Source organism: Narcine bancroftii, chromosome 12, assembly GCF_036971445.1.
Source record: "Narcine bancroftii isolate sNarBan1 chromosome 12, sNarBan1.hap1, whole genome shotgun sequence".
Taxonomy (NCBI): Eukaryota; Metazoa; Chordata; class Chondrichthyes; order Torpediniformes; family Narcinidae; genus Narcine; species Narcine bancroftii.
The window spans coordinates 19,053,615-19,079,904 of NC_091480.1; the positions used below are offsets into that span (position 1 = coordinate 19,053,615).

General features: G+C 40.2%; 1 protein-coding gene across 5 annotated transcripts in view; it reads right to left on the bottom strand.

Moving 5' to 3' along the window:
- myh11b (myosin, heavy chain 11b, smooth muscle) overlaps nucleotides 1-26,290 on the bottom strand; it is a 155,171-nt gene that overhangs the window by 38,516 nt on the left and 90,365 nt on the right. For all 5 annotated transcript variants that reach the window (XM_069905658.1, XM_069905659.1, XM_069905660.1 and 2 more), the window contains 10 exons: nucleotides 24,350-24,442; nucleotides 22,430-22,493; nucleotides 16,335-16,433; nucleotides 16,103-16,246; nucleotides 11,756-11,851; nucleotides 11,554-11,672; nucleotides 9,504-9,656; nucleotides 6,315-6,488; nucleotides 4,249-4,422; nucleotides 3,583-3,697 (listed from right to left, as the gene is read on the bottom strand). In XM_069905658.1, the coding sequence (XP_069761759.1) occupies nucleotides 3,583-3,697; nucleotides 4,249-4,422; nucleotides 6,315-6,488; nucleotides 9,504-9,656; nucleotides 11,554-11,672; nucleotides 11,756-11,851; nucleotides 16,103-16,246; nucleotides 16,335-16,433; nucleotides 22,430-22,493; nucleotides 24,350-24,442 (1,231 nt within the window). The remainder of the gene's footprint in view (nucleotides 1-3,582; nucleotides 3,698-4,248; nucleotides 4,423-6,314; nucleotides 6,489-9,503; nucleotides 9,657-11,553; nucleotides 11,673-11,755; nucleotides 11,852-16,102; nucleotides 16,247-16,334; nucleotides 16,434-22,429; nucleotides 22,494-24,349; nucleotides 24,443-26,290) is intronic.

Genomic DNA, 26,290 nt, shown 5'->3' on the forward strand with positions numbered 1-26,290 from the left:
GATTTGCAAATTGACTTTATATAACTCTTTTAATCCCCATATGGTTGGTTTAAAAGAAATGTATCAATCTCAGATTGAAGAGCCACTACTGCCTCACTGCTAATTGTGGAGAGTTCCAAACTTATCCTAGGTTTTATGTGTAAAAGTATTTTCTAACTGCATTCAGGAAAGGCCTTGGTCTGATGTTTTGATACTCTGTTTTCCTGTTTTTTGATACTCTCGTTGAAAGACGAGACTTTTTGCCACTTAGTCTGAGGTTCTCCAACCAATGCAAACTCTTTCCATCGACCTTATCAGTTTCTTGGAAACAAATCATTACTCATCCCTTTTACTCTCAGGAAAAATAATTGATTTGCATAGTTTCTCTATAATCAAACCCACATGCAGCCCTCTCCTAAATCTGCAGACATTTCCTCCATGAGATATAAATGTCCAAAGGCCTAGTACAACACAGAACATGATCTAGTTATGCTATTGCCAGCATTTTGTATCAAAATCTCATCTACCCTCTAATCGTTTGCTTTGCCTCGTTAGATTAATTGAAATTGTATTTTAGCCATTGACTTGACTAACATTAAGATGCTTGGTTTTCTCTCACAGAAAGACTGGTCGTCTCACTTCACTGTGCAGTCTGCCCTTGATATTGTACGGTAAAGAACTGAATGAAATAGTAAAAAAAAAAGCAGGTCTTTATTATTCAAGTGCACATTATAGTTTATAGAAATCAGATAATTAATCAAATAATTCTAAGAATTTTACAATATGGAAAGAGGCAATTTAGTCTGATGTGTTGTTGAGTCACCCTGCCTTCAAATTATTTTGAATAATGTGATGAGAGCTTCTGTCTGACCATTCTTTGTTGAGTTCAAGGCTTCTGCCACCTTACTCGGTGAAAAATGCTCGCTTTTCTAATAGGCTGCACTCAACAAACATTAACAGTTCCCAAAAAGCTGCTGGATACTGCTGGATCGTTAACATTTTATTGGTAAGAGTGGCTGAGGTAGGTACAATTAAAACACTGAAAAGCTATTTGGACAGGTACATGGATAGGAAAGGTTTAGAGGGCTATGAGCCAAGTGCAGGCAAATGATACTTGCTGAGGTTGTAACCTTGGTTGGAATGGACAAGGTGGGGCCAAAGGGCCTGTTTGCGTGCTGTGTAACTATATTTCCTCTCTTATCTTCTACCACCTGCTTTAAAACTATTCTCTGTAGTTTTTGTTCTGTATGCTAAGGGAAATAGTCTTTTCTATTTATTCAATTTATTCAACTCATAATTGTATACACTTCAATTAAGTCTACCCTCAACTTTTTCTATTCCAATAAAAACAACCTTCATCATTCCTAGTCTTTCTTTACTGCTAAACATTATCAATCATAGCAATGTCTCTGTAAACCTCAGTGTCTTCTCCAGTGCAATCACTTTTTTTCCTGTTCCACGGAGACTAGTATTTTATGCATCACTTAATCTGTGGGACTGGCTGGTATTGTTCACAGTTTCACCATACCTCCCTGCTCCTGTATTATACTTGGCTAATAAAGGAAAGCATCCAATACACTTTTTATAACTACATTATCAACATACCTGTTAACTTTAAGTGGATGCACTCTACAAGGCCTCTGTTCCATCAAATATTCTCAACATTCTCCCATTTATCTTGCATGCCATTGTTTTCTAGCATTTTTTCCCAAATACAAGACCCCAGCTGTCCAGACCATTCAGACCTTCCCCTTTAAAGTTTTCCATGACATTGTTAATCACAAGGTCATTTCTGAATCAGCTGGACAAAAACCTCTTATTCACGATTAAAACTAAATTATGAATATATTCTATAAAGAGCAATGGGAAAGAAAACTGTTGATGCTGGAAGAACTCATCCAGTTAAGCAATATCCTTGGAAAAATAGCCAGTCGAAGTTCTGAATCAGCGTCTCTTCCTCAGAGCGTGGAGGGGCTTCCGATTTTGAAAGCCGAGCTGGGGTAGGAATGAAATATGAGACAAAACTATTTGGGGGTTGGTCAAGACAAATTAGGCAAGAAGGAAAACAAGTACTTCAGTTATGCACACTTTATTGCAAAAGGGAACTCCTAAGCAGGGAATCCTTGGGTCCAGACAGAGATGGGAGTGGATTTAAATATTAATATTGATGAACAAGTTACATCAAGATATTATGACAAATACAATAAATGTTAGGTATAGATTAGTTCAATATTATTTTCTTCATCAATTATATCTTACGCTGCAGAAACTAAATGGATTTAAGTCCGATTTAATAGATCAGTTTGGTCATTGTGGTCAGAAGATGGGTACTTTTTCACATCCTACTTGGCCCTGCCCTAAAGTGAGACCTTTTTGGATAAATTTGGGATCTTTTTTAGAACAGGTTACAGGAATTAAATTTCCACAAAATCCAAAATAGGTAATATTGTAGGGATAAGACAGAAATTCGTAAACTAATTAATTAAAGAGAATTTGTAAATATTGCATTAGCAGTAGCAAGAAAATGAATAGAAGTAACTTGGAAATCGGACTCTCATCTAGGTATGGAGCAATGGAATGCAGAACTGCACAATTATATTCCCCTTGAGAAGATAACTTATAATTTAAAAAAACAAATATGATGTATTTTTGAAAATTTGGCACCTGTATTTACAAATTGTGTGGATAAATTTATAGATATTTTCCCAAAACTTTGAGAACCTCTTTAACCTCCCTGGAAGAATTAAAAATGTAAATGGTTAAAACTGTGTGATGGGGGGTGTCTTCTTGGAAATCAGGTCCATTTTCTACCTTTATTTTTCTTTATTTATTTTTCTTGCTTCTTTCTTTTCACCTATTTCTTTCATTTGGGGATTTATTGTTGGGAGAGGGCATTGGGGGCTTAAGGGGTTTATACCATCATGTATAATGGATCTGACGTTAATATTTGATTATTGTGATAAAACTTTAAATAAAATATTTTTTTTAAAAAGTACTGACCATTAGCATTTTTAAAGAAAATGATTGGGAAAGGAACACAGGCATAAAAGTGATAAACAACTGGAGAGTAGTTTCCTGAAATCAGAAAGCTCAATGTTCATTCCAGACGGTTGCAAAGTTCCCCCATTAACACCCATAACACTTCTAATCCCCTCTGCCATTTTGATCATTTTAAGTTTCCTGGTTTCACCTGGTTCATCTTCACCATGGCTGTTCAATCCCCTTACACTTCCACCCTACATCAAGGAGGTCTGAGGATTGCCTGCCTCTTCCTCGGACAGAGGTCCCACCAGTTCTCCTCCACCAACACACTTGTTTGATTGGAACAACTTGTCCTTCTGCTCAGCTATCGCTTTCTCCAGATTAAAGGAACATCTCTGGCCCTCACAAAGCCTGCCTTTTTTTGGATACATGGAGCAGTATCCACGTACCCTCATTTACTGAAGTCCTACATTTTCCATACTCTATTGAAGAAAAAGATTTTGCACCACTTGCACTGTCTGCAATAAAGTGCATTCCTTTGCCCAGCACTGAAATTCTCTGATAAAGCAAAAAAGATTGGTTAATACATTGCTATGGATTCATTTTTAGTAGTGTTCTCACCATCTCGCCACAGTTCTGCTACATATTTATCAGATGATTGGTTCAGCAGTGTGGCAACGTTATCATTCAATGGATCCATGTTCTTGGTCAGCCAGTGTCCTGCATTGTAGGGGACCTGAAGAACAAAGCCTTTGACATCTTAGAGTTTGACTTGTACCAGTGTATCTACCTGATGTTGGTCAGTTCTTAACTAACACATTTTGGAAAATGTCATTTCCTAAAAAATCTCAGAACGGCTTCAAAATTTTTTAAAAATTGTTTACTTTATCTGAAATAAGTAATTCTTCGATCCAGGACATTCATAGAACCAGAAAGGTGGTTAACACACCTCTGCTCAATTGAAAAAGTTTGTCTTAAGCAATTGAAAGAACTTTTTAATTCAATCATAATTGTACAGCTGCCGTTCTGTGAATGAAAATAAAATTGTCAGAAATTCAATTCAAATTCTACATTTCGGCATCTATGAGCTGAAATTGATTATAAAAAAAACTTTGTTTTGACAAGCAGAAGTCAGCAAATTCTACAACCTATGGATGACTGTCCTAAATTTTATCATCTACATATTCAATAGCACAATTTTTACTTGCACACATTTCAAAAAACTGATTTTGAAAAGTCATTGGACATATTCCTTTAATCTCAAGGTTTCAGGTACCTGGATCCTACCTTGCCAGCATAGTGAACGATGCAGAAGTCTCCCTTGTCCTTCAGTTGTTTGGGTTTGGCAAATTTTGTGTGGTTACCTAGTTCTTGAACCACTTTCTCCACAAAAGACTTGTCCGTGGCCTTGGGGAACCAGCATTCTTCATCCAGCAAAGCAAGAATACCCGGGGGGCCGGTCTGGAAACCAGATCATAAGGAAAAATAACTGAAACTCATAAAGCAATGTTAATGTTTCCTGTATATTGACCAGGTATAACAAGAATTGCATTCAATCAATAACTTTATTGGTCTGAAGAATACCTGAATGAGGGCTGTAAAATTGTTGATGACATTTTTAAATTTAGACATACAGCATGGTAACAGGCCATTTTGGCCCACGAGTCCAAGCCGCCCAATTTACAGCCCATTAACCTACACCCCATTATGTTTTGAACAGTGGGAGGAAACTCAAGCCCCTGGAGAAAACAGACACGGGATGAACATGCAAACTCCTTACAGAGAGCACGGGATTCAAACCCAGGTCTGGTCCCGATCGCTCGTGCTGTAAAGGCTTTGCGCTCACTGCAGCGCCAACTGTGCTGCTCTTGCATAGACAAATTAACTTGGAAAGTTGTATTAACTAAACTACTAAATTATGATTTAAAAAATATGTTGAGTCTGATATCACAATATACAGTAAAACCTGTTATCTGGAATTGAAGCAACTGGCAAAAAAAAATTGTTAAAAAATACGAAAGTTTAAACTTGGTGTGCCTAGCCATTAGTACACCAATCCATGCCAGAATCAATTGGGAAATTCACTTATCTGGCATCTAACAATCCCCATAGGTGCTGGCTACCAGGAGCTTTACTCTATTTCAATAGAGTGATAAATATTTGAAATTAACCTCTGGACAAAGTACTGGGGTAATTTGGGAAACAATGAGGACCTCTCTAGATAGATAAAATGGACAGAAGGGCCTGATTTTCCATCATTTCCTCGTGATCTAAGCATTCCTAAAGACATCAATATCAGTTTGGAATACACACAAGTGCTGGAGAAACGCAACAGGTCATGCAGCATCTAAAGGAAATAAATAGTAACCAATGTTTTGGGTCTGATTTGGTTACCCTTTACTCTCTATAGATGCTAAATGATCTGCTGAGATTCTCCAGCACATTTGTACCTTCTATTACAATCCCAGTGTTCCTTTTTAACTCAATACCAGGATACAGTAAAATCCCCATTATCTGGTCAACCTGAAACTGAAACAAATGGCAAAAAAGAGGAAACAAATACGAATAAATAAAGTTTAAAATTGTAAAAAAACAGTAAAGGTTCTCTGAAGCACCCACAACCCCTTGGAGTAACCATTCAGCCAGCAGAGCACCCAGCCGTGCCCCGCCTGCAGCAGCTGCTTGAATAGCGTTTCAGTAAAGTTGTGCTTGAATAAAATGGCAGTGTCCAGGATGAAGAGCCGGCTGATCCCACTCGTCGCTGGGGCGACTCTCCCAAAGTGTCTCCCTATTCCTGCCTGGTAAGAGCCTTTATCTTTATTAAGTATATTAGAAAAGCTTTATCTGTAATCTTGGCGTGGTGCCCAATTATGATGGTGGAGCAGCAGCTGATGCCACACTTACAACGCTCGCGAATGGGGTTCGAATTTAAAGGAAGGTGTGCCGAGGGCTTGACTGGGATCCTTTCATGGAGGTGAGTCGAGTTGTCAGCACGAGCGGAGGGGTTCATTATGAAGGTGGAACGGTAATTGCATTCTGCTACAGCGCAAGCAACTGGGGTTCGAATTTAAATTTTGTAAGTTACGGGAAATAGCTGATTAAAGGGAACTTTACATAATTAAAGACTACAAAGTCTACAAGACTCATTGTTTTTTCAAATTACATTTTGAACCCCCCTTTGTCTTTTAAAATGTGTATTCTTAATAAAGGTGTCTTAGACATTGGAGAATGAGTCTCAGTCAACCAGAAAATTTTCATATCCGACATACATAGGGATTTTACTATATGCTACTTTTAAGCTAAGAACTGAGTGTATTAAGATTTTGTTTCATTACGTATCTTATGTTCCTTACCACTCGCTCAATCAGTTCTATGCAGGGTTGCAGATCCAGACCAAAGTCAATGAAATTCCATTCAATACCCTCTCTCTGGTACTCTTCCTGTTCCAGGATAAACATAGTGTGGTTGAACAACTGTTGCAGTTTTTCATTGGTGTAGTTGATGCAGAGTTGTTCAAAAGAATTGTCCTATAAAAACCAAGTGGTATTGATTGTAAAACAATACTTCAGCGTTGTTAATAATATTGCATTGGCTCTATTTGCACAACTCAATTGAACTGCCATAGTTGTAAAAACTCCTAATCCCCTTCAAAATGACCACTAATCCAGAATCGTCAGAGAATCATGTAAATGTACAATCGAGGAGCCCATTTGGCTCCTTGTAACAATGCTATTTCCTGGCTCTTTGAGCAGAGCCTTACACTTCGTGGCTCTTCAAGTAGGTATCCAGTGACTTCTTCAATGTTCTGAGCATTTCAATCTCTCTCCTGATTTAAGACAGGGAGTTGTGGAACACTAAATTCTTCCTTAGCTTTCTAATCCTTCGACCAATTAACTCAGCTTCATGCTCCCAACGAATTGTCCTTTAATTTCATTTCTTATGGAGTACCAAGTTCCTAGGAGTCCACTTAACAAGTTCCTAGGAGTCCACTTAACAAGTTCCTAGGAGTCCACTTAACAAGTTCCTAGGAGTCCACTTAACAAGTTCCTAGGAGTCCACTTAACAAGTTCCTAGGAGTCCACTTAACAAGTTCCTAGGAGTCCACTTAACAAGTTCCTAGGAGTCCACTTAACAAGTTCCTAGGAGTCCACTTAACAAGTTCCTAGGAGTCCACTTAACAAGTTCCTAGGAGTCCACTTAACAAGTTCCTAGGAGTCCACTTAACAAGTTCCTAGGAGTCCACTTAACAAGTTCCTAGGAGTCCACTTAACAAGTTCCTAGGAGTCCACTTAACAAGTTCCTAGGAGTCCACTTAACAAGTTCCTAGGAGTCCACTTAACAAGTTCCTAGGAGTCCACTTAACAAGTTCCTAGGAGTCCACTTACAAGTTCCTAGGAGTCCACTTAACAAGTTCCTAGGAGTCCACTTAACAAGTTCCTAGGAGTCCACTTAACAAGTTCCTAGGAGTCCACTTAACAAGTTCCTAGGAGTCCACTTAACAAGTTCCTAGGAGTCCACTTAACAAGTTCCTAGGAGTCCACTTAACAAGTTCCTAGGAGACCACTTAACAAGTTCCTAGGAGTCCACTTACAAGTTCCTAGGAGTGCACTTAACAAGTTCCTAGGAGTCCACTTAACAAGTTCCTAGGAGTCCACTTACAAGTTCCTAGGAGTCCACTTAACAAGTTCCTAGGAGTCCACTTAACAAGTTCCTAGGAGTCCACTTAACAAGTTCCTAGGAGTCCACTTAACAAGTTCCTAGGAGTCCACTTAACAAGTTCCTAGGAGTCCACTTAACAAGTTCCTAGGAGTCCACTTAACAAGTTCCTAGGAGTCCACTTAACAAGTTCCTAGGAGTCCACTTAACAAGTTCCTAGGAGTCCACTTAACAAGTTCCTAGGAGACCACTTAACAAGTTCCTAGGAGTCCACTTAACAAGTTCCTAGGAGTCCACTTAACAAGTTCCTAGGAGTCCACTTAACAAGTTCCTGGCTGGCTGCATCACAGTGGAGTAAGGTTACTATAGAGAATAGGATAGGAGGTCAATCCGTGGAACCTTAACAGTAGCAGAGAGGATCACTGGGATCTCCCTCCCTGCCACTGGCATGATCTACCAGAATCGTTGTCTGAAGAGGGGGCGCAACCACCTCACACTCAACATCTTTCTGCTACTCCCATCAGGAAAGAGATACAGGAGTGTCAGAGCCAGCACCACCAGGCTGGGGAACAGCTTCTTTTCCCTGGACGGTGAGACTGCAGAACAACCAAAGGAACTGCCCACACTCACCATCTGATACTGAAGAATATTTATTTATTTTTATATATGTCTATTTGTTCTGCGTATGTATTGTTTGTCTGTATGTTGTGTATCTGCATGTTTTGCACTGTGGACTGTCAAGTTGTACTTGTGATAATACACTTGAACTTGATTTACAATGGTGACAGTAAATGGAAAATATGTAGCATTTGTTGTACAGGTTATGGTGATACAACCACGGCACTGGGCCGCGTGCCCACCAGCCTACTGCAGGGGGTGACCTCTGTACCTGTAGGAAAACCACCTAGGAGGCTGACTCCACCTGGCCGGCTGCAAATCACCAACCTGGAAATAGACTTGAGTCGGCCCCTCCCGGGCCAATTACATATGGAGCTACCGAGACTACTACCGGTGTACTTCAGAGTTTCAGTGGATTAAAGCCTGTAGTCCAGTCTTTTATGTGCTTTGTGTCTGCTTGCTGCACCACACAGGTAATGAAACTGATAACACTCAGTTTATCCGTAGCATTAATGCTTTCAGAATCCACTAGAAATTCCTGCCAGGCAACACAACAATAAGTTTGGGATTTTTTTTTGGTGAGATTCTCCTAATTACAACCCTGGCTAAGATAGAAAATTGGGGAGATCAGAGAAACACCAGCTTCCATTCCAGCCCAACATGGCTGTTGGAGTTGATCTGTGCTACATGTTGATCTTGCCCTGGGATTCCGGCAGACATTGATTTAATAGTTTTTTTTGTAATTCTAGTGGCTTTACATTCATCTCTCGCAATAAAATCTGATAAGAATATTCGTTCTGTTTCTAAAATAACAAAAGACTGCTGTCTTCTTGCTGGCCAAAACGGTGTTCCATTGGACAAGCAAATTCATTCACATTTCAGATGCCAGATTCCAAGCACTGCCCAAGTGAAGAGATTACAAGACAGACAAAGGATTCAAAGCTTCCTTGATGAAATCAACATCACTGTCCCTTGGAATCAGATTGAGAAAGTAGATCAACTATTGGTCAACTAAAAAAAAAAAATCACATTTATTTAATTGAACATGTCTTTTGACCACAGAATTCTATCATGTCTTCCCCCTCAACATTGAGATGTCCCACTATGGCATTATATTCTACACCTCAGGCAACTTTTAGTCAAGGGTTTATTGGATCAAGAACTTCTGTGCCAGGTTGGTGTCACGAGAAACCATGGGTTTGCCCTTAGGTAGATTGCCATAGTAATTACATATTTAAAAGTGTTTGTAAATGAAAATGACTACTTACCACAAATATCTCAAATCCAGCGATGTCTAGAATTCCAAGGAAGGTGGAGCCCTGTCTTTTTGTCCTGTCCAGAGCTTTGTTGATACGAATGAGCAGCCAGCGAAACAAACGTTCATACATCGCCTTGGCCAAAGCTTCCACTGCGAAGTCCGCCTGTGCAGGTAACATGAGAATTTAAGGAGATAAATTTTTCTGCTGAAGGATTTTAAATTCAGAAAGCCGGGCCCCCTCTCTGTAGATACGTGCAAAAAACACCCTTCATTGTAATGACTTGACTGAAATATTTTAAAGTTCGATTTGCAATTCCAAACATCATTTTCATTTCACTTGTACACCTGGACAAACGTCATCTTCTGACGTTTTGTTATCCAGCTGTCAGGCAACAGGAATATATTGTACATCCTGAGGAGACAGTATTCAATCCACATGACCAGTCACCCTCATAGTTGAATGTGAAATGGCTCACATCTCTTTGGTTTTTCTCACACTTTCTCATAAATATTAACCATTTGTGGTCCTAGCGCATTGGAGAAATTCTGTGGGTGTCACTTTCAGGCAGTTGTTTATATAGAATTAACTATTCTATCAAAGATAGTCACAAAAAAGTTATCCTGGTGCATTTTAATTTGACAGAAAAGCATTTCTCTATTGCTTCAAACCACAAGCTGCTTTTTGGTTATTTTTTTACTTACGAGTTTAGATTATATAGAAAGTTTACAATAGCCCCCAACTCTAGTTGGATAGGTTACTGGAAGATCTTTCACACAACTTCCTGCCTTCAACTGCCCTCCCAATCCCCCATGAAATAATAATGAACAAAATTGATCAGACCTTTCTGTCACGTAATCCATGTGCGCAGAGTATATGAAAGAGAGCTGCGAAGGTGAGGTCAGGGTCTGGGTAAAGGTCCAGAGATCATGGCGATCAGACATTGTGGAGGTCATAAAAGAGTCTAGGATCTAATCAGCAGCTAGAATTGTTTGGGCCAGGAGAACAGGGGGCAAGAGATGATTCCCAGTGTTCATTGGGGTAGGAAGCAGCAGCTGATTAGAGGTGAAGAATTTAAATTGGGAACTCCATTTGGATTTTGAAGACTGATGATGGTTGGGTATGTTTTTACCAGTCAGGATTACAATCAGGTGCTTGTGTGTTGCAGATTAGGGTTCTATGTTTGGCGTGGAGGGGTGGAAATTGCTGCTGTGGGATGGGTAGCATGAAAGATGTCCACCTCCAGAGTTTGAAAGTTTACTTTGGTACGATGGCTCCTTATACAGCTCAGAGATGTGTGTCACTCAACATCATGGAAGTGGCATCTAAATGTCTAATGATGCACAATGTAACGGCACTGGGGTCTTCTGTGAATTACTACTTCGGTCACATGTAGGATAAGGAATGAAAATCGTGGATTTTTAATGTTCTGTCTTTTTAAATCATGTTTTCTGTAGGTGTAATGCTACATATGTAATTCCATCTTTAGTATTCTGTCCCTTATTTCAATAAGCAGTGTTCACTACCCTAGTCTCAGTGGAGCTCTGGGACAGAGACTATCTGTTCAGAGGGTGAGGTGATCGATGACTGTTCAAATCATTACCTTTAACATTTGGATGCTTCTGAAAATTCTTGGATGCAGGCGATTTTTGGTGTAGGGAGGAAAGTTTAGGGGAGATACCAGGGGTAAGTTTTTAAAACACAGGGAGGTGTGGGTACCTGGAATGCCTCGCCAGGGGTGGTGGTGGAGGCTGAAATGTTACAGCCATTTAAGAGACCCTTAGATATGGATGAAAGAAAAATAGAGGGTTAAGAGGTAGGAAGGTTTAATATTTTTTTTGGTAGGAATATATAGGTCGGCACAACATCAAGGGCCGAAGGGCCTGCACTGTTCTGTAGTGTTCTATGGCCAATGTTGCTGGTACATTAGTTGTCTCCCTATAGTTACCACCTTACCAATGCATATTTCAAGCATTATCTGTTTTCATTCAATGCAGAATTCTGTTTGCATGGATGTCACAGGCAGTTTTGGCAGATTGTTACAAAATATGGATATTCTTACCTGCTCTTTGGTCTGAGCTTTCTGTACATAATCACGTCCAACTTTAATCCGAGGGCTCAGAATGGCCCTGGTGAAGTCGGTCACATTCATCCCCAACAAGTGGGATACCTTCTGAGCGACTGCAGGAAGAGATCACAGAACTGGTCATGACGAGTTGTTCACCTTTTGCTTCATGGGTAACAGAGCTGATGCAAAGATGTACCTGTGTTGTCGGGCATCGACGCTTGGTCAGTATTCCGCTCTTTCTTGAAACAAATATTACCAAGCTGCAACACGGATGAAACAATCTTCAGGATAGCTGGAAACATGAGAAGATAGATATCAGCCCACGCAGGGTTTTAGCTCCCAGCATTATAAACAATCCACTTATTTCCCATCACTTTGTTTGGATTTGAACTCCTTTCTGCAGTCTGCTGCCAAATCTTGCACAACAGCAAGCTAAAAGCCCAGGAGGACTGTGCTTTCTTCAACATATCTGTTTGAAAGGCAATTTTTGGACTTGTCTGCAACATTATTCAGAGAAATGCTCATAATTAGTGAGTATAAGCATGGCCAAAAGAAGTAAAATTGTCACTTAAGTTTGTCACCAAACTATCAGCAAAGTGGAAAATTCAACTGTTGAGTAAGATGCCCTGTTCTGCTTTCCCACAGGCAGCGAGGCTCTGAATGTCTGCTAAACTGCTCCAATAACTCCCCGTGACTCTACTATTTTATTAATTATATTTCTTTTTAATATATGTATGCAAGTCATATATAGGTATCGTTCGTCTGAATGTGTGCTGCTACTTTGTGCGTTCGCATCGTTTTTTAGCACTGCAGAGCGGAGAACGCTGTTTCGTCGAGTTGAACTATTACAATCAGATGATAAATAATCTTGAACAAACGTGAAAAGAAAGCCTTCATGGGGATTCATTTCTCGCCAGCTTCTCTTGGGGAAAACCAGACATGCGGAGAGATGTTTCTTCACTGAGCTTTTTCACATAATTTTGCTTTAATTGTACTTTGGCTTGAATGATGGAGATTTTCAGGTTTGAACTATTTCATGGCATTGATCCATCATGAAGAAAGACAATATTCCAGTCAGCAGCAGGATTGCCAATGAACTATACTTGTGTTACAATTCGGAATTTAATGAGCAGGACTACATTTTTCATTTTTGACTTGCAGCACTTACAGGGGTCATAACTCCAAACCTGGAGAGATTTAAATTGCGGTTGAAACTATCTGACACTTTCTCGCTGTTCTATTTGCTGATTGTCTTAAGAGGATAAGCTTCTACTCGAGAGTGTATCCCCAAAGAAATATTGTCCTTAAGGCTGCCACAGGCAGACACAAAACTTGCTGTGGCTTTAAATCTCAGCATGTTCATTCTTGTTTTGGCATTCCTTCCAGTCACTGAGACAAGATGACAAACACACTAGTTAACAAATGTTCAGTTGATGCACATTGGCTGGCACTTCTTAACATCAAGCACCATTTATGGGCAATCTGCCTTGACACAAGTATGATACTACTTTTAACAGAGTCCAGCAGTTCATTGTTCATGAGTCTTTGGAGTCTTCATGTCGAAGCTCTCCCAGCCTCCCATCTATAATGGTAACTGAACTTGTTCATACATTTACAATCAAAATGGGACCACTATAAAAGAATGGTGTGCTACAAAAAATGTGACAAAATGCAAATTGTAAAGAGGAAGGAGTAGGCAGTAAACTCCTGTGGACACATCTTAGTGATGATGTATCAGGTGGATTTGTGAAGTGGTCAGAATCAGACTGATGCCCCTGGGCATTGGCACCTCCAGTCAGAATACTCTCCACGGTACACCTGTAGAAATTTTGAGAGTCGTCAGTAACATGCCAAATCTCCTCAAACTCCTCATGAAGTATAGCCACTGGCGAGCCTTCTTCATGATTGCCTCAGGACAGATCCTCAGAGACATTGACACCCAGGAATTTGAAGTTCTTGACCATTTCCACAGTTGACCCCCTCGGTGGTTTGTTTTCACCTGATTTCCCCCTTCTGAAGTCAACAATCAGTTCCTAAATTTTGCTAACGTTGAGTGCAAGGTTATTGTGACACCACACAACTCGTTAATCTCTCTTCCTCCTGTACACTTCCTCATTGCCATCTGTGATTCAGCCAATGACTGTGGTGTCAGCGGCAACTTTTAGGGTGACATTTGACACTGGCTGAAGGTCATGAGAAGTGAGAATCAAAAATTCTCTTTCATCAAAGTGGCAGAAAGACAGACGACTCTACAGACTTGATGTGATGTAACAAGTTTAATTCTATTAAGCTTCTCAAAGGCCTGAAGATGCTGATACAGCATGGATACAAGACCTTCAGCTCAGCATGTCAGTGCTGAGCATCTATTTATTCTCATCTTACACTGATCCCATTTTCCCATCAACTCCCCCAGATTCTACCCCTCACCTGCACATTGGAGGCAATCTGCGATTACCCTATCAATGTGCTCAACTTTGGGATGAGGGAAGAAACCAGTGCATTCAGAGGAAACCCACATGGACACAGGGCAAATGTGCTAACACCACACACACACACAGCTCCAGAAGTCAGGACTGAGCCCAGATTGGCAGAGCTATGAGGCAGCAGCTCAGCTCTCCCAGCTACACCACTCTACTGCCTGGTTCTGGAGAGTGGGGGATGAGCTCCAGAGATCTGCTGATGTCCAGAATTGCCTTAACTCAGGGATTTCAGTTGTTGGGAGAGTAGGTCAGTGGACAGGCATGGAGGGCACTTGGACTGATGGAGTCTACATTGGTTTCAAATCACATGATCTGGATGTTTATTAACAAAAGTAGAGTTAAAAGTGGTAATAAACACAAATAAAGAAAATAAAAATTATTTGTAATTTCTATTATAAATATCAGCCTCGAAAGCCACAAAAGAGGACCGCACGGAGAGGGACTGCCCTGAGAAATTCTAATATATAATGTGCAAAGTTGGGATGGAGAGGGTAGGTAGTGGGAGTGAAATCTGGACCTTGAGAGTTGGTTAGGCAGCCAAATGGATTTTAACTGGGTTGGTGCAGGCGGCAAGGGCCTGGCAGAGAGCCACAGCAAGTTTAAGCCTTTCCTGGCCATTCCCTTGACTTTAATAATGATTTGCCTGTAGGCCCAAAAGGAAGCTGCGTCTACAGAAACTCTTTAAGCATTTGGGAGCTATCAAATAGCGTGACAGAGGGAGGCCTTGCTCCAAAGGCAAAGTGATCCAGGAAGACGGTAACACAATATGAGCACGAACAATTTTGGGCACACAAAATATGTTCACTCAAATGCTTTTTATCCACATCCTCTTCCTCAGCATCCAGCCTGAATCGTCCGTCTCTCTCCTCTGATTATCCACCTGAATTACTCCTCTGCTCCTTCACCCAACCCATCCCCCTCAGCACCAAAACTTTTCAAACCCCATCCCCCCATACCTTTTAGGCCAGGGTGGGGATAGAGAGAGCATGGGGAATAGATGGAAAGAGAAAGGACTGGGTAAGATGGGAGAAGTGGGTGAATTACAGTGCCTGAGCAAAGGAAGTAAGAAGACGGATCGAATTGGGAAGGGGGTGGGTGATGAAGGGATGATGTCTGAAGTGGGAGAGTGCTGGGAGGGAGGGAAAGGTCCGAGAATGGAATAAGGGGTGGGGAGAAATTGGAAAGGTATAGTGGAAGAAGAAGAAATTCCAAGAGGAGAGAGAGAGAGAGAGAGAGAGAGGAAGATGAGGGAGGGGGGGAGCAAAAGGAAACTGAGAATAGAAAGAGTGGCGAGAAGGGAGAGAAAATAAAGGGGATGAGAAATGATATCCAAGTGGGAAGGGTGGGTAATGGAGGAGAGAATGCAAGTAGAGGGAGTTAAGAACAGGGTGAGTAAAGGAGAAGCCACTGAGAGAAAGAGTGAGTGAAAAGGTGCGTCATTTAAGAAATGTCAATGAAGGTGGCTAAACACTTCAAAGAGATTTACCAACAGGTGGATTCAAGCATTGGACACTCACCTGGAAATTCTATTACCCCTTAATCATTTAGCCTATGGATCTAAAAAGAGGAATCTCTGGGTATTGGTCGTCCACAAATTAGTCCCAATTGGATTGACAAATACTCGTGGTGAAAGGTGTGTTTGATGACTTGCCCTGTCCCTGGACTCACCACCAGACCCAGCAGCTCAGCACCACTCAGGTGAAGAGGGCACAGATGCCCTCCACATCCAGCCTCAGCTTTATGCCAGAGAAGGCTGTGGTTGATATTTTCCTTCAGCGTAACCTTTTGAATTGTTGTTAACATTCTAAGGAGTCTCAAATGTTGGTTCTTTTGATTATTCAAAACTATTGCAGCTCACTCTGATCCATGAATGGCTGTCATATGTCAAGGGTTCGGTCTGCCCAGCTCGCCACATCTGGTAAAAGCAGGTTAGGAAGAGCAGGCACTAGGCAGTGGGCTGGGGATCATAGGATGATCCAGCTCAATATTTCTAATGTTTGAATATTTACATTTTAATTGTCGGCACTGAATCGAGAAAACTTCAAAAACCAAATGACACTTACAGGTCTGTTCTTCACTTGAAAATCCCATGATAGTCATGGCTTCAGACGTTTCCTCAAACATATCCTTATCATCTTGACCTGGAATAGGGACGTGGCCATTGGACAAGAACCTGTAGTTGCTGAATGATTCCAACAGTAGATCCTCTGTCAATTGGAAGGAAGGAAGTCAGTAACAATCCAGCCCCTTGGAGTGCTGAACCCAGCCTGCACCGAGCACGGTAGTTTAACCTACCTCTCATCTTCCCTCCTGCCCCACTGAGAAGGTAGTAGAAAATGTGGAAAGTCCTTTCTTCCATGGCCTGCCGAATGGCACGTGATTTTTCAAGTAGGTCTGTTTATTTCGGTTAAGTCAACTATTTTTTTTTGAGGGGGGGGGGGGGTTTGATAAATAACAATGGACAATGAAGATTTTGCTTCCTGAATACGTTTGGGTGTATTTAATGGATTTTGGGCAGCTATTCACAAAAATCACCGTAAAGGTTTCCTATCACGTAATTTTTTTACATTTAACCAATTTTTGTGATTTCGATTCATACTTTAAGTTTACTTCAAGCATACGAAACAATGAAGTGCAACATGTCATTGAAAATTCATTTTCTGCAGTCACACTTGGACCCCTTCCCTGGTGCAATCATGGATGAACATGGTGAGAGGTTCCACCAGAACATTGTGACCATGGAAAAGCAGTATCAAGGCAACTGGAATCAATCAATGTTGGACACTGACATGAGAGGCATCAGATGCTGAGTACAAATGAAAATCAGCAGCAAAACATTTTTAGGTCAATTGACTAAATGTACGGTGAAACCACTATTGTACATATTCATTATATGTAAATTACATGACCTTTCCTGGTTGACCCTGCTCTCACTGGCTGACTCATGACTCCTCCCCTTCCTTCCCCATAAAGGCTGTCATGCCACAAGCCTGCCCCAGTTTGAGTCCGGGTCAGTGCAAGCGACCAAAACACCGTTCATCCTTTGCAAATAAAAGCCTTCAGTTTCAGTAACTTTAGTCTTTGTGCAATTGATCAGACATCAACATGCTGAATTTAATAAAAGTTAATTTAATGTTTCCTCAACTATCTCCAATTGTCTTTGTGTTCAGCTTGAAGTTGTCTATAGCAATCCCCAATTTTTTTTTTCAAGAAGCAAACCTTTTGAAAAAATTTGTTGTCCAGAGTAATCATTTTTTGGTTTTAATTCCTAAAACTGACCAAGTTTTAAAAATAATAAGATCATCTGAAAATTGTGAAATACTTTAAAATGATTAAAAGTATTGGCACCTGCAATAAAAGTAAAACAATTTATTCCCATCTCTGTCCTTATAGTAGTAAAATATCCACCAAATAAAGTTAATTTATATGTTTTATTTATGTGGATTTTACATATCTGTCACTACAGCAAGCAAGAAGAATTTCAATGTATTTGTACATTGTAAACATGAGCTATTGATTTTTAAGCTTATGGAATTTGGAAAGTCTCAACTTGAAAAACACACTGAATTTCAGCTTCAGAGAGAGAAACAGCAATCCTTGGCTCAGTGAGCATGATGAACTGACTCCACATTTCCTGATGCTATCAAGGGACAGGGTGTAATTGGAATTCTCTGGCCTCTTTCAGTTGGATGGGTTAAAGCATAACCACTAAGGAGAAGGGACAGATCTTCAGAAAAGAATGCAGAAATAGGCTTGCTTGTCAGTTACTCCACCGCCTCAAGTTTAAAATCATTTGTAGCTTCTTTAGTTTTCCTGTGATACACCTTGGATTTAAATATGTGAATTGTCAGTGTGTACAGTAAAATGATAATACCAAGTGTTAACATCTTTACTGGCACTGACAATGGGATGCTCTTTATTTTGTTCCTTTTTCTTCATTCTTTCTCTGTTTAATAGGACTTGTATCGAGGGGAAGGGGTGGAGGGAGGGGTTCTCTTGATGTTCTGTACTTCGTATGATTGTAGATTTGTTAAATCTATTTAAAATGATAAAATATTACTAAAAAGTATGTGGATTGGAACTCGATAGGAATGGACTCTATTGTGTGGATCTGTGTGCTTGTATGCAGGATTTATGTTTCTAAGATACACCTTCTCCCTCAACATCACCTTCCCTTAATGAGTACTCCTTAAACTCACGCCTCCCACTGACTACCTTAGCTCTCCCTCCCTGGAAATTCCGATCCTGGATCCTCAATTACATTTGCCTTGAGCAGTTGAGCATTTCTCTCGGACCCTGGTGGCGGCGCATAAGCTATGTAGATCCCCCCTTCAGCCCACCATCCAGGCAGTAATTCTTCTTGGGTATTAGCTCCAATTCGATCTTACTGGTATAAATGAGGATAAAATATCCCCCCCCCCCACCCCCCCACCATTCAGGCCACAATTTTCCCAGAGGGTGGGAATCTGTGGAATTCGCTGCACATTGAAGCAGTGGAGGCGACCTCAATAAATATATTTAAAACAAGGTTAGATAGATTTTTACATAATAAGGGAATTTAAGTGATATGGGGGAAATTAGCCTATCATCAGATCAGCCATGATCTCATTGAATGGCAGAGAAGGCTCGACGGCTTAATCTTGCTCCTATTTCTTATGTTCTTATTGTTTCTATCTGACTTGATCTGACTCATGATATCATGAGTCTGTTACATCAAATAGCCAGTTATATCTACAGGAGCGCTGCTCAGTTATAAGACTGCACCATGTTCCCACAGTTAGATTTTTTTAACTCTGTCGTCTGTTTTTCACATCTTCATAAAGCTATTTCCTGGACAAAAAGAAATAAAAACAATTTTCAAAAATTGAACAGAAGCCAGGACCTTTATAACTGCTTTATTTAGAGGAATTGAGACATGTTTCTCACACACAAAAGCTTTCTTTAAAATAGTTCATGACTATATTTGAACACTGATTTGTTTCTGTCTTTACCCATGAATGAATGATTGATTCAAATTAAATTATGTTGCTCTGGAAGGAATATTTTACTTTTACAGTTTTACAATTAAAAGGCACATATAAAGCCAGATTTTTGAATTAAATGATTGAAGCAAACATTGTGAAATCACAATACATCAACTCAGAGTTCCTGGTAGGCATGCTGCAAGAAGATTGCAAAATTTGATCAATGGCAGAGATACCGACATCATAAAGGATATTAGAAACAGATGTTTACTCTGTGTATCAGAAGAAACAAGAATTTATTTTATGGACCAGATAAATTAATATATGAATACTTGTCCTGCATATGTACAGCAGAAGTCTGAAATTCTGGATTGCTCGGGGATTGGGTTAATCCGGATTTTCTGGCAGTACTTTTAAAATTCAAACTTAAAGAGGAATAAAGAAGAGAGGAAGAGGTAAATTTTGATAGTTTATTCATGAGCAAATACTGGATGCTTCATTTATCAAAGCGAGTAGCTTTAAAGAAAAAGAAAAATGCCACTGTGCATCTGTGGTGCTTTTACATGCACACATAAGCAGAAAAGTCCACTGAATTCAAAAGGTTTGAGAGTTTTCGAAAAGTCTGGATTCTTGGGTGGTCTGGATGTCTGGCATCCAGACTTTTGGACTTCTACTGCTTAGTTTGTCTGTGTATTAAGTCTGGTTGTGTGTCTGTGTGTTTTTGCACCAAGGACCGGAGAACACTGTTTCGTCAAGTTGGACTTTTGCAATCAGATGAGAATAAACTTGACATGATGTGAGATAACTGTGCATCTTCTGACAAATGAAATAGGGTTATGGCTTGGTAAGTTTAATTTTGTCACAAAAGAGCATTTTACCGTGAATCTTTAGAATTGCTTCACAAGATCACAAGTTAAAAGAACAGAAGTAGGCCTTTTGGCTCATCGAGTCTTTTCCACAAATCCACCCTGAGCTAAACTGTTCTCACATCTACTTCCAAGTTCCGGCCTTTTCCCCATATCCCTTGATACCCTGACAAGTTGGATATCTGACAATCTCCCACTTAAACTCCCCCAATGATGGGGCCTCCACAGCTTCATGTGGCAATGAATTCCACAAATCCACGACTCTCTGGCTAAAGAAATTTCTCCTCATCTCTGTTTTAAATGGGTCCTCTTGTCCTAGATTCACCCACCAAGGGAAACATCTTATTTACATCTACTCTCTCCAATCCTTTCAGCATTTGAAACTTCTCTATGAGATCCCCTCTCATTCTTCTATACTCCAATGAATAGAGTCCAAGAGCCAATAAATGTTCCTCATATGTTAATCCTTGCATTCCAGGAATTATCCTGGTAAATTTCTGTACTCTCTCCAACATCTTTACATCCCTTCTAAGATAAGGGGTTCAAAACTGCACACAGTTCTCCAAAGGAGGTCTCACCAGTGCCCCATAGAGCCTCATCAACACCTCTTTACTCTTATACGCTATTCCTCTTGGTTCTTTTGTTGACACCATTTTTTTTTAATATTCTTTTTTTACCAGTGATCTCATTGATTAGAACTTTGATCTGCAAACAGTGGCTTGGCACTGCAATATTCTCAGCGCCAAAACCAATACAACCAGAGAAGACAACAGCCTTCCTGATGACTGTCCCTGCAGATTTTCCTTCTGAGCCACTACCATTTTGAGAAAATCTTTCTCTTCAGTACATTCCTCCTCAACATGATAGATACAGACATAGGGTAACTGGTAGAAATAATTGCCAGAAATCTATCCAGCCTTCACGTATCCCAGCCAGAATTTCAGGTCAATGTTGGAGAACTAGAATTACATCTAAGATAATAAAATATATCAGACTACTTGTTTTGTCCTGTAAAAGAAAAGTTCTTTCGACAGAAATACCTATCAATGAATGGGCATATGGAATTTTGGATGGAATCGGTGACATTTAGGTTTGCTGAGGAATTTTGCAATTGTATTTAACCAGAATCTTTTTTATTGAATATTTTATTTTTAAAATCTCAACAATATGAAACATGTTTTTAATCACACAATACATCTCTCTCTCTATATATATATTTAATAAAAATGAAGTTTTTTTCAGCCCCCAGATATTAAATAATTCATAAAAGGGAAAGGAAAATTAATTAAATCTAAAAACTAAAAATTAAAACACATATTGTCTGCACCACGACCTTAATTCAGTCTCTTCTTTATTATCTGTCAGGATGGTTTGTATCTTAACTTATTTCTTAAGAGGGGTATAGATCCGTGGTCCTATAATTATTCAGTAACCGTGAACATGTTCACAGCAATTTAGAAAAAATGATCACTAGCTATTGAAAATTGTAATGTATAGCCAAACTGATCTGACTGCCCTGTTCTCTCCCCACAGACTCGTTTTGGACCTCACCCCTCTTTGACCATATTTCCGTGTCGGTCCCCACACTGAACCCACTGTCCCACCCTCTCCCCACAACCCTGCGTCAGCCCATAGACTGATCCCACTGTCCCGCTCTCTCCTGACAGCCTTGTGTTAAGTCCCCACACTGTTCCCACTGCCCTTCTCTCTGCCCACAGTCCTGTGTCAGTCTCCACACTGATCCCTATTTACAAATAACGTTTATAGGTACCCTACGGTATTCCATATGGCTTTGCTAAGTATATAGTGTGGTGTTCGCACAATGACCACATCGCATAATGCCCAATTTCACAGAACGTTCTTTGTGGAAGCAGTTAGTTTCCCTGCCCAGCCCCACCCCGGTCTCCTGCCTCAATGAAATCTGGAAATAAGTAGGGAGATGTTAGATTTAAATTTTGACCTATAGCATGGTAACAGGCCATTTAACCTACTCCCCTGGTATGTTTTGAATGGTAGGAGAAAAACAGAGCCCCCAGGGAAAATCCATGCAGACATGGGGAGAACATACCAACTCCTAACAGGAGTCAAACCCTGGTCCTGGTAGCTGGCGCTGTAAAGGCATTGCGCTAACTGCTACGGAAACTGTGCCACTTTAAAGTTTTAACACCTTGCCTGACCAAAATCAAATTCAGCCAGATCATTCAGCCCTCACAGGTGCTGGGACACAATAGAAGTTAAGTTACAATTGTATTGTCCTCTCAGTGACTCGTGTTTTCACAGGTAGAGAAAATGAAAGTATGAAAATTAGTATCAAAACTATTTTATGAAACAAATAATAGTAAAATTATCAACACTGAAACTACCCATTCTAAAACTAACCAGAACCCACAGAATTCCTGCTGTTCCACTTCAGTTTCAAAAGGCACAGAAATGAACTTCACTACAAGTTTTCCCAGAGGAAAACTGAACATCACCAATGAATTATATGGACCACTTCATCTGCTTGTTGGCAGAAGGGGTGGGATGGAACGATTGTTAAAACAATCAATAAAAAGGATACAGGTATCGATGTTGGCTCCAACAATGTAGCCTGTGACATCAAAATTGATGCGGATGAATTTTCCCTGTGGCCAGGAAAATAAAAGTGTTTAGATCCAGTGCAGATCCACCCTTCATTAAGTAATTAACTAAAAAGAGGCTTGAATCTTTTGCTGTTTCTTTCATGTCCCATTTACAAATCATCTCATTTCGATAAAGATATCAGATGCAGGGGCCTCTTGACATGCGATTAAAGTTTGCTCAGAGGTGACAGTGATAAAAAAAAAAAAAAAAAAAAAAAAAAAAAAAAAAAAGAGAGAGAGGTGACAGTGATGAAATACGGATGGTACAAGCTGACCATCCACTGAGAGCCGAACCCCACAAACCGGCATTACTGACCAGAATTTTGTGTATTCGCTGAAATGGTTATCGAGAGAAAGATTTGTTTCCAGCATAACCTTCTCTCTTTAACTTCAGTTGGAATGAGAAGATGTGAATTGGATGAAGTGTGTCAAAACCTACATCTTGGGAAATGTAGCTTCATTATACATTATATATATATATATATATATATATAGGGTCCAATTAAGTTAATTTGATGTTTCCTTTACTTGATGTTATAGCCTGCACTTGGGGAAAGATATTTGTAGATGTGAAAAAGAAAGTTCTGAATAGGAGAAGACCCTATCATCCACTGCTGGGGCAGGATTGAATATCCCAGAGCACTCAATCCTAGTGCAGGAGAGAATACCATTCCGGAGGCAGGAGTGACTATGTACAACCAGACTATGTACAATCAGGTTAAAGTAGGTTACAGCCACTCTCAGGACAAGGAAGGATGTATCCCAGTCGTTCTCAACCTTTTTCTTTCCATTCACATGTCACTTTAAGTAATCCCTATGCCATCAGGGCTCTGTGATTAGTTAAGGGATGGCTTAAGGTGGTATGTGAGTGGGAAGGGAAGGTTGAGAATCTTTGCTTTAGACCCAATTGTTACTGAAATATTTTGCTTGATAAAAATTGTCATTTTTGGCCCATTTCCTTTGGAGTTATGCAATTGAGCACATAACAAGTCAATTAGGAACGATTAAAAGTTTTCAAATTTTTCTTTCCACCCACATTAAGCCATCCCTTAATAATAATCACAGATCACCTGTGGCATAGGGAATACTTAAAGTGGTATGTGAGCGGAAAGAGAAATGTTGAGAACCACTGATGTATCCTGTGGGGATACGATGGGGCAGGATAGAATTGACAGGGGACATGTGGCTAGCATGGGAGGTGCTGCACTCCTTCGGCTATTGTCACTGACCCCTTCCTAAGTGGTCTCAAAGAGAGGTTTTTCACTGCTCTCCCAAATGCCCCATTTCCATTTGTAGAAGCCATGGGTTAGGGAATTCCCACAAATCAGCGAGAATGTTTCATGCACAGTCTGGAACATCCTTGTAGGATGCCACCATCATTGTTCTCAGGCATGGCTCAATGATAACTCCCTAACAGTCAGAAAGTTGCAGATTCCAGCACAACACCATAGAATTGAGCACAAAATATATGCAGACACTTCCCACCTCTGATCTTGTGACCAGTGTACTGTAATTGTACACCTTAATCAGATTGAAAGGTTGAATAAATTTTACACATAAATGTACAATCATTTCTGAAAATACCTCATGAACTATTCCATCATTCTATTATTGTTTTATTCTGCAGTCTAATTTGTGTATAATAACATTAACATTTTGGAAGCATTATGAAATTGGACCAGAAGGATATCCTGTCAACTAATACATCAGAAACTTGTGAGTTTGGCAGTGTAAATCAATTGGATATTACGGTGACAATTGAAAGAACAGTCAACCACAAAGCAAATTCACCTTTTACTATTGTGTTATTATGGAAACTTCAAGACATGAAATGGCAAAGCCCAAAAGGAGATACTTACAAAGCGTGATGAGTTGTCATTTTTTACAGTCTTTGCATTCCCAAAAGCTTCCAGAATGGGATTGGCCTGAAGTAGTTGTTTTTCCAGCTCTCCCTAAAAAATGAATCAATATCATAGTCACAAAATTAACCCAGCGCTCGATAAACCCGTACTAACGTTTTTCTATTATTCCAACAAATTGTGATTTGTAGCCATTCTGCAGTAGCTTTACTTTGTTGCGAGCTTAAGAAACATTCATCGGTATCACATGAAGTTTCGTTACCAGTTTTCCCTTCAACTTCATTTCACCGATCATCTCTGTAAAAAGGTTACTTCAGTCCTGCAGCTCAGAGCAATAACAGCTAGCATTTCATTTACAATTCCAGCGAGGAAATACGGAAATGATGAGTCAATAAAACCACAGTTGCCAGGATATTTTTTTAAGCTTAAGCTTAAGTTGCATGCTTTTGCTGCTTTAAGAATGTTTCAACATCTGCAGGATATTGGTTCTCTGCCGGGTTTGCTTCCATCCTTCCACGGACAGGTTCTACATTGTGTCACCCTACAGGAGTCATAGGAAGTAGGAACAGGAGGAGACCAAAAATGGCCCATCGAGCCTGCTCCGCCATTCAATACGATCATGGCTGATCTAATTTATGACCTAACTCCACCTACTTGCCTTCTCCCCATATCCCCTAATTCCTCTATCATGTAAAAATTTATCTAACCGAATTTTAAATATGTTTAATGAAGCAGCCTCAACCACTTCCCTGGTTAGAGAATTCCAAACATTCACTACTCTCTGGGAAAAACTATTTTTCCACATCTCTGTCCTAAATCTACTCCCCCGAATCTTGACACTGTGTCCTCTCATTTTAGTTTCCCCGGCCAGCTCAAAAAACCTTCCTACATCTATCCTATCCGTACCATAGATTGTTTCTATAAGGTCTCCTCTCATTCTTCTGAACTTGAGCGAGTACAATCCTAGATGATTTAATCTTTCATCATAAGTCAACCCCTTCATCCCAGGGATCAACCTAGTAAACCTCCTCTGGACCGTCTCCAAAGCCAGTATATCCTTCCTCAAATATAGAGACCAGAACTGGACACAGTACTCCAGGTGTGGTCTCACCTGTACCTTATACAGTTGCAACATGACCTCCCTACTCCTGAATTCAATTCCTCTAGCGATGAAGGCCAACATTCCATTTGCCTTCTTAATAACCTGCTGCACCTGCAACCTAACTTTTTGCGATTCATGTACAAGCACTCCCAAGTCCCTCTGCACAACAGCATGCTGTAGTTTTTCACCCTTTAAATAATATTCAGCTTTTATTTTTCTTGCCAAAGTGGATAACCTCACACTTACTAACATTGTACTCCATCTGCCAGACCTTTGCCCACTCATCCAGCTTAACTATATCCCTCTGCAGACTCTCCACATCCTCATTACAATTTGCTCTTCCACTCAATTTGGTGTAAACCACAAACTTGGCTACACCACATTTTGTCCCCTCCTCCAAGTCATCAATGTAAATGATGAACAGTTGTTGGCCTAGCACCGATCCTTGCGGCATCCCACTTACCACTCTCTGCCCACCTGAAAAACTCCCACTTATCCCAACTCTGCCTCCTGTCAGACAACCAATTTTCGATCCATGTCAATAGAATTCCCCGGACTCCACTTTCCTGTAACTTACTGATAAGTCTCTTGTGCGGCACCTTATCAAACGCTTTTTGGAAATCCAAATATACAACATCAACCTTTTCCCCTCTGTCCACCGCACCCATTATATCCTCAAAGAATCCTAACAAGTTTGTCAAACAAGATCTTCCCTTTCTAAAACCATGCTGCGTCTGCCTGATTGAACCTTTACGTTCCAAAAGTTTCACTATTTCATCTTTAATGACGGGTTCAAGCATTTTTCAAACTACAGACGTCAAGCTAATTGGCTGATAATT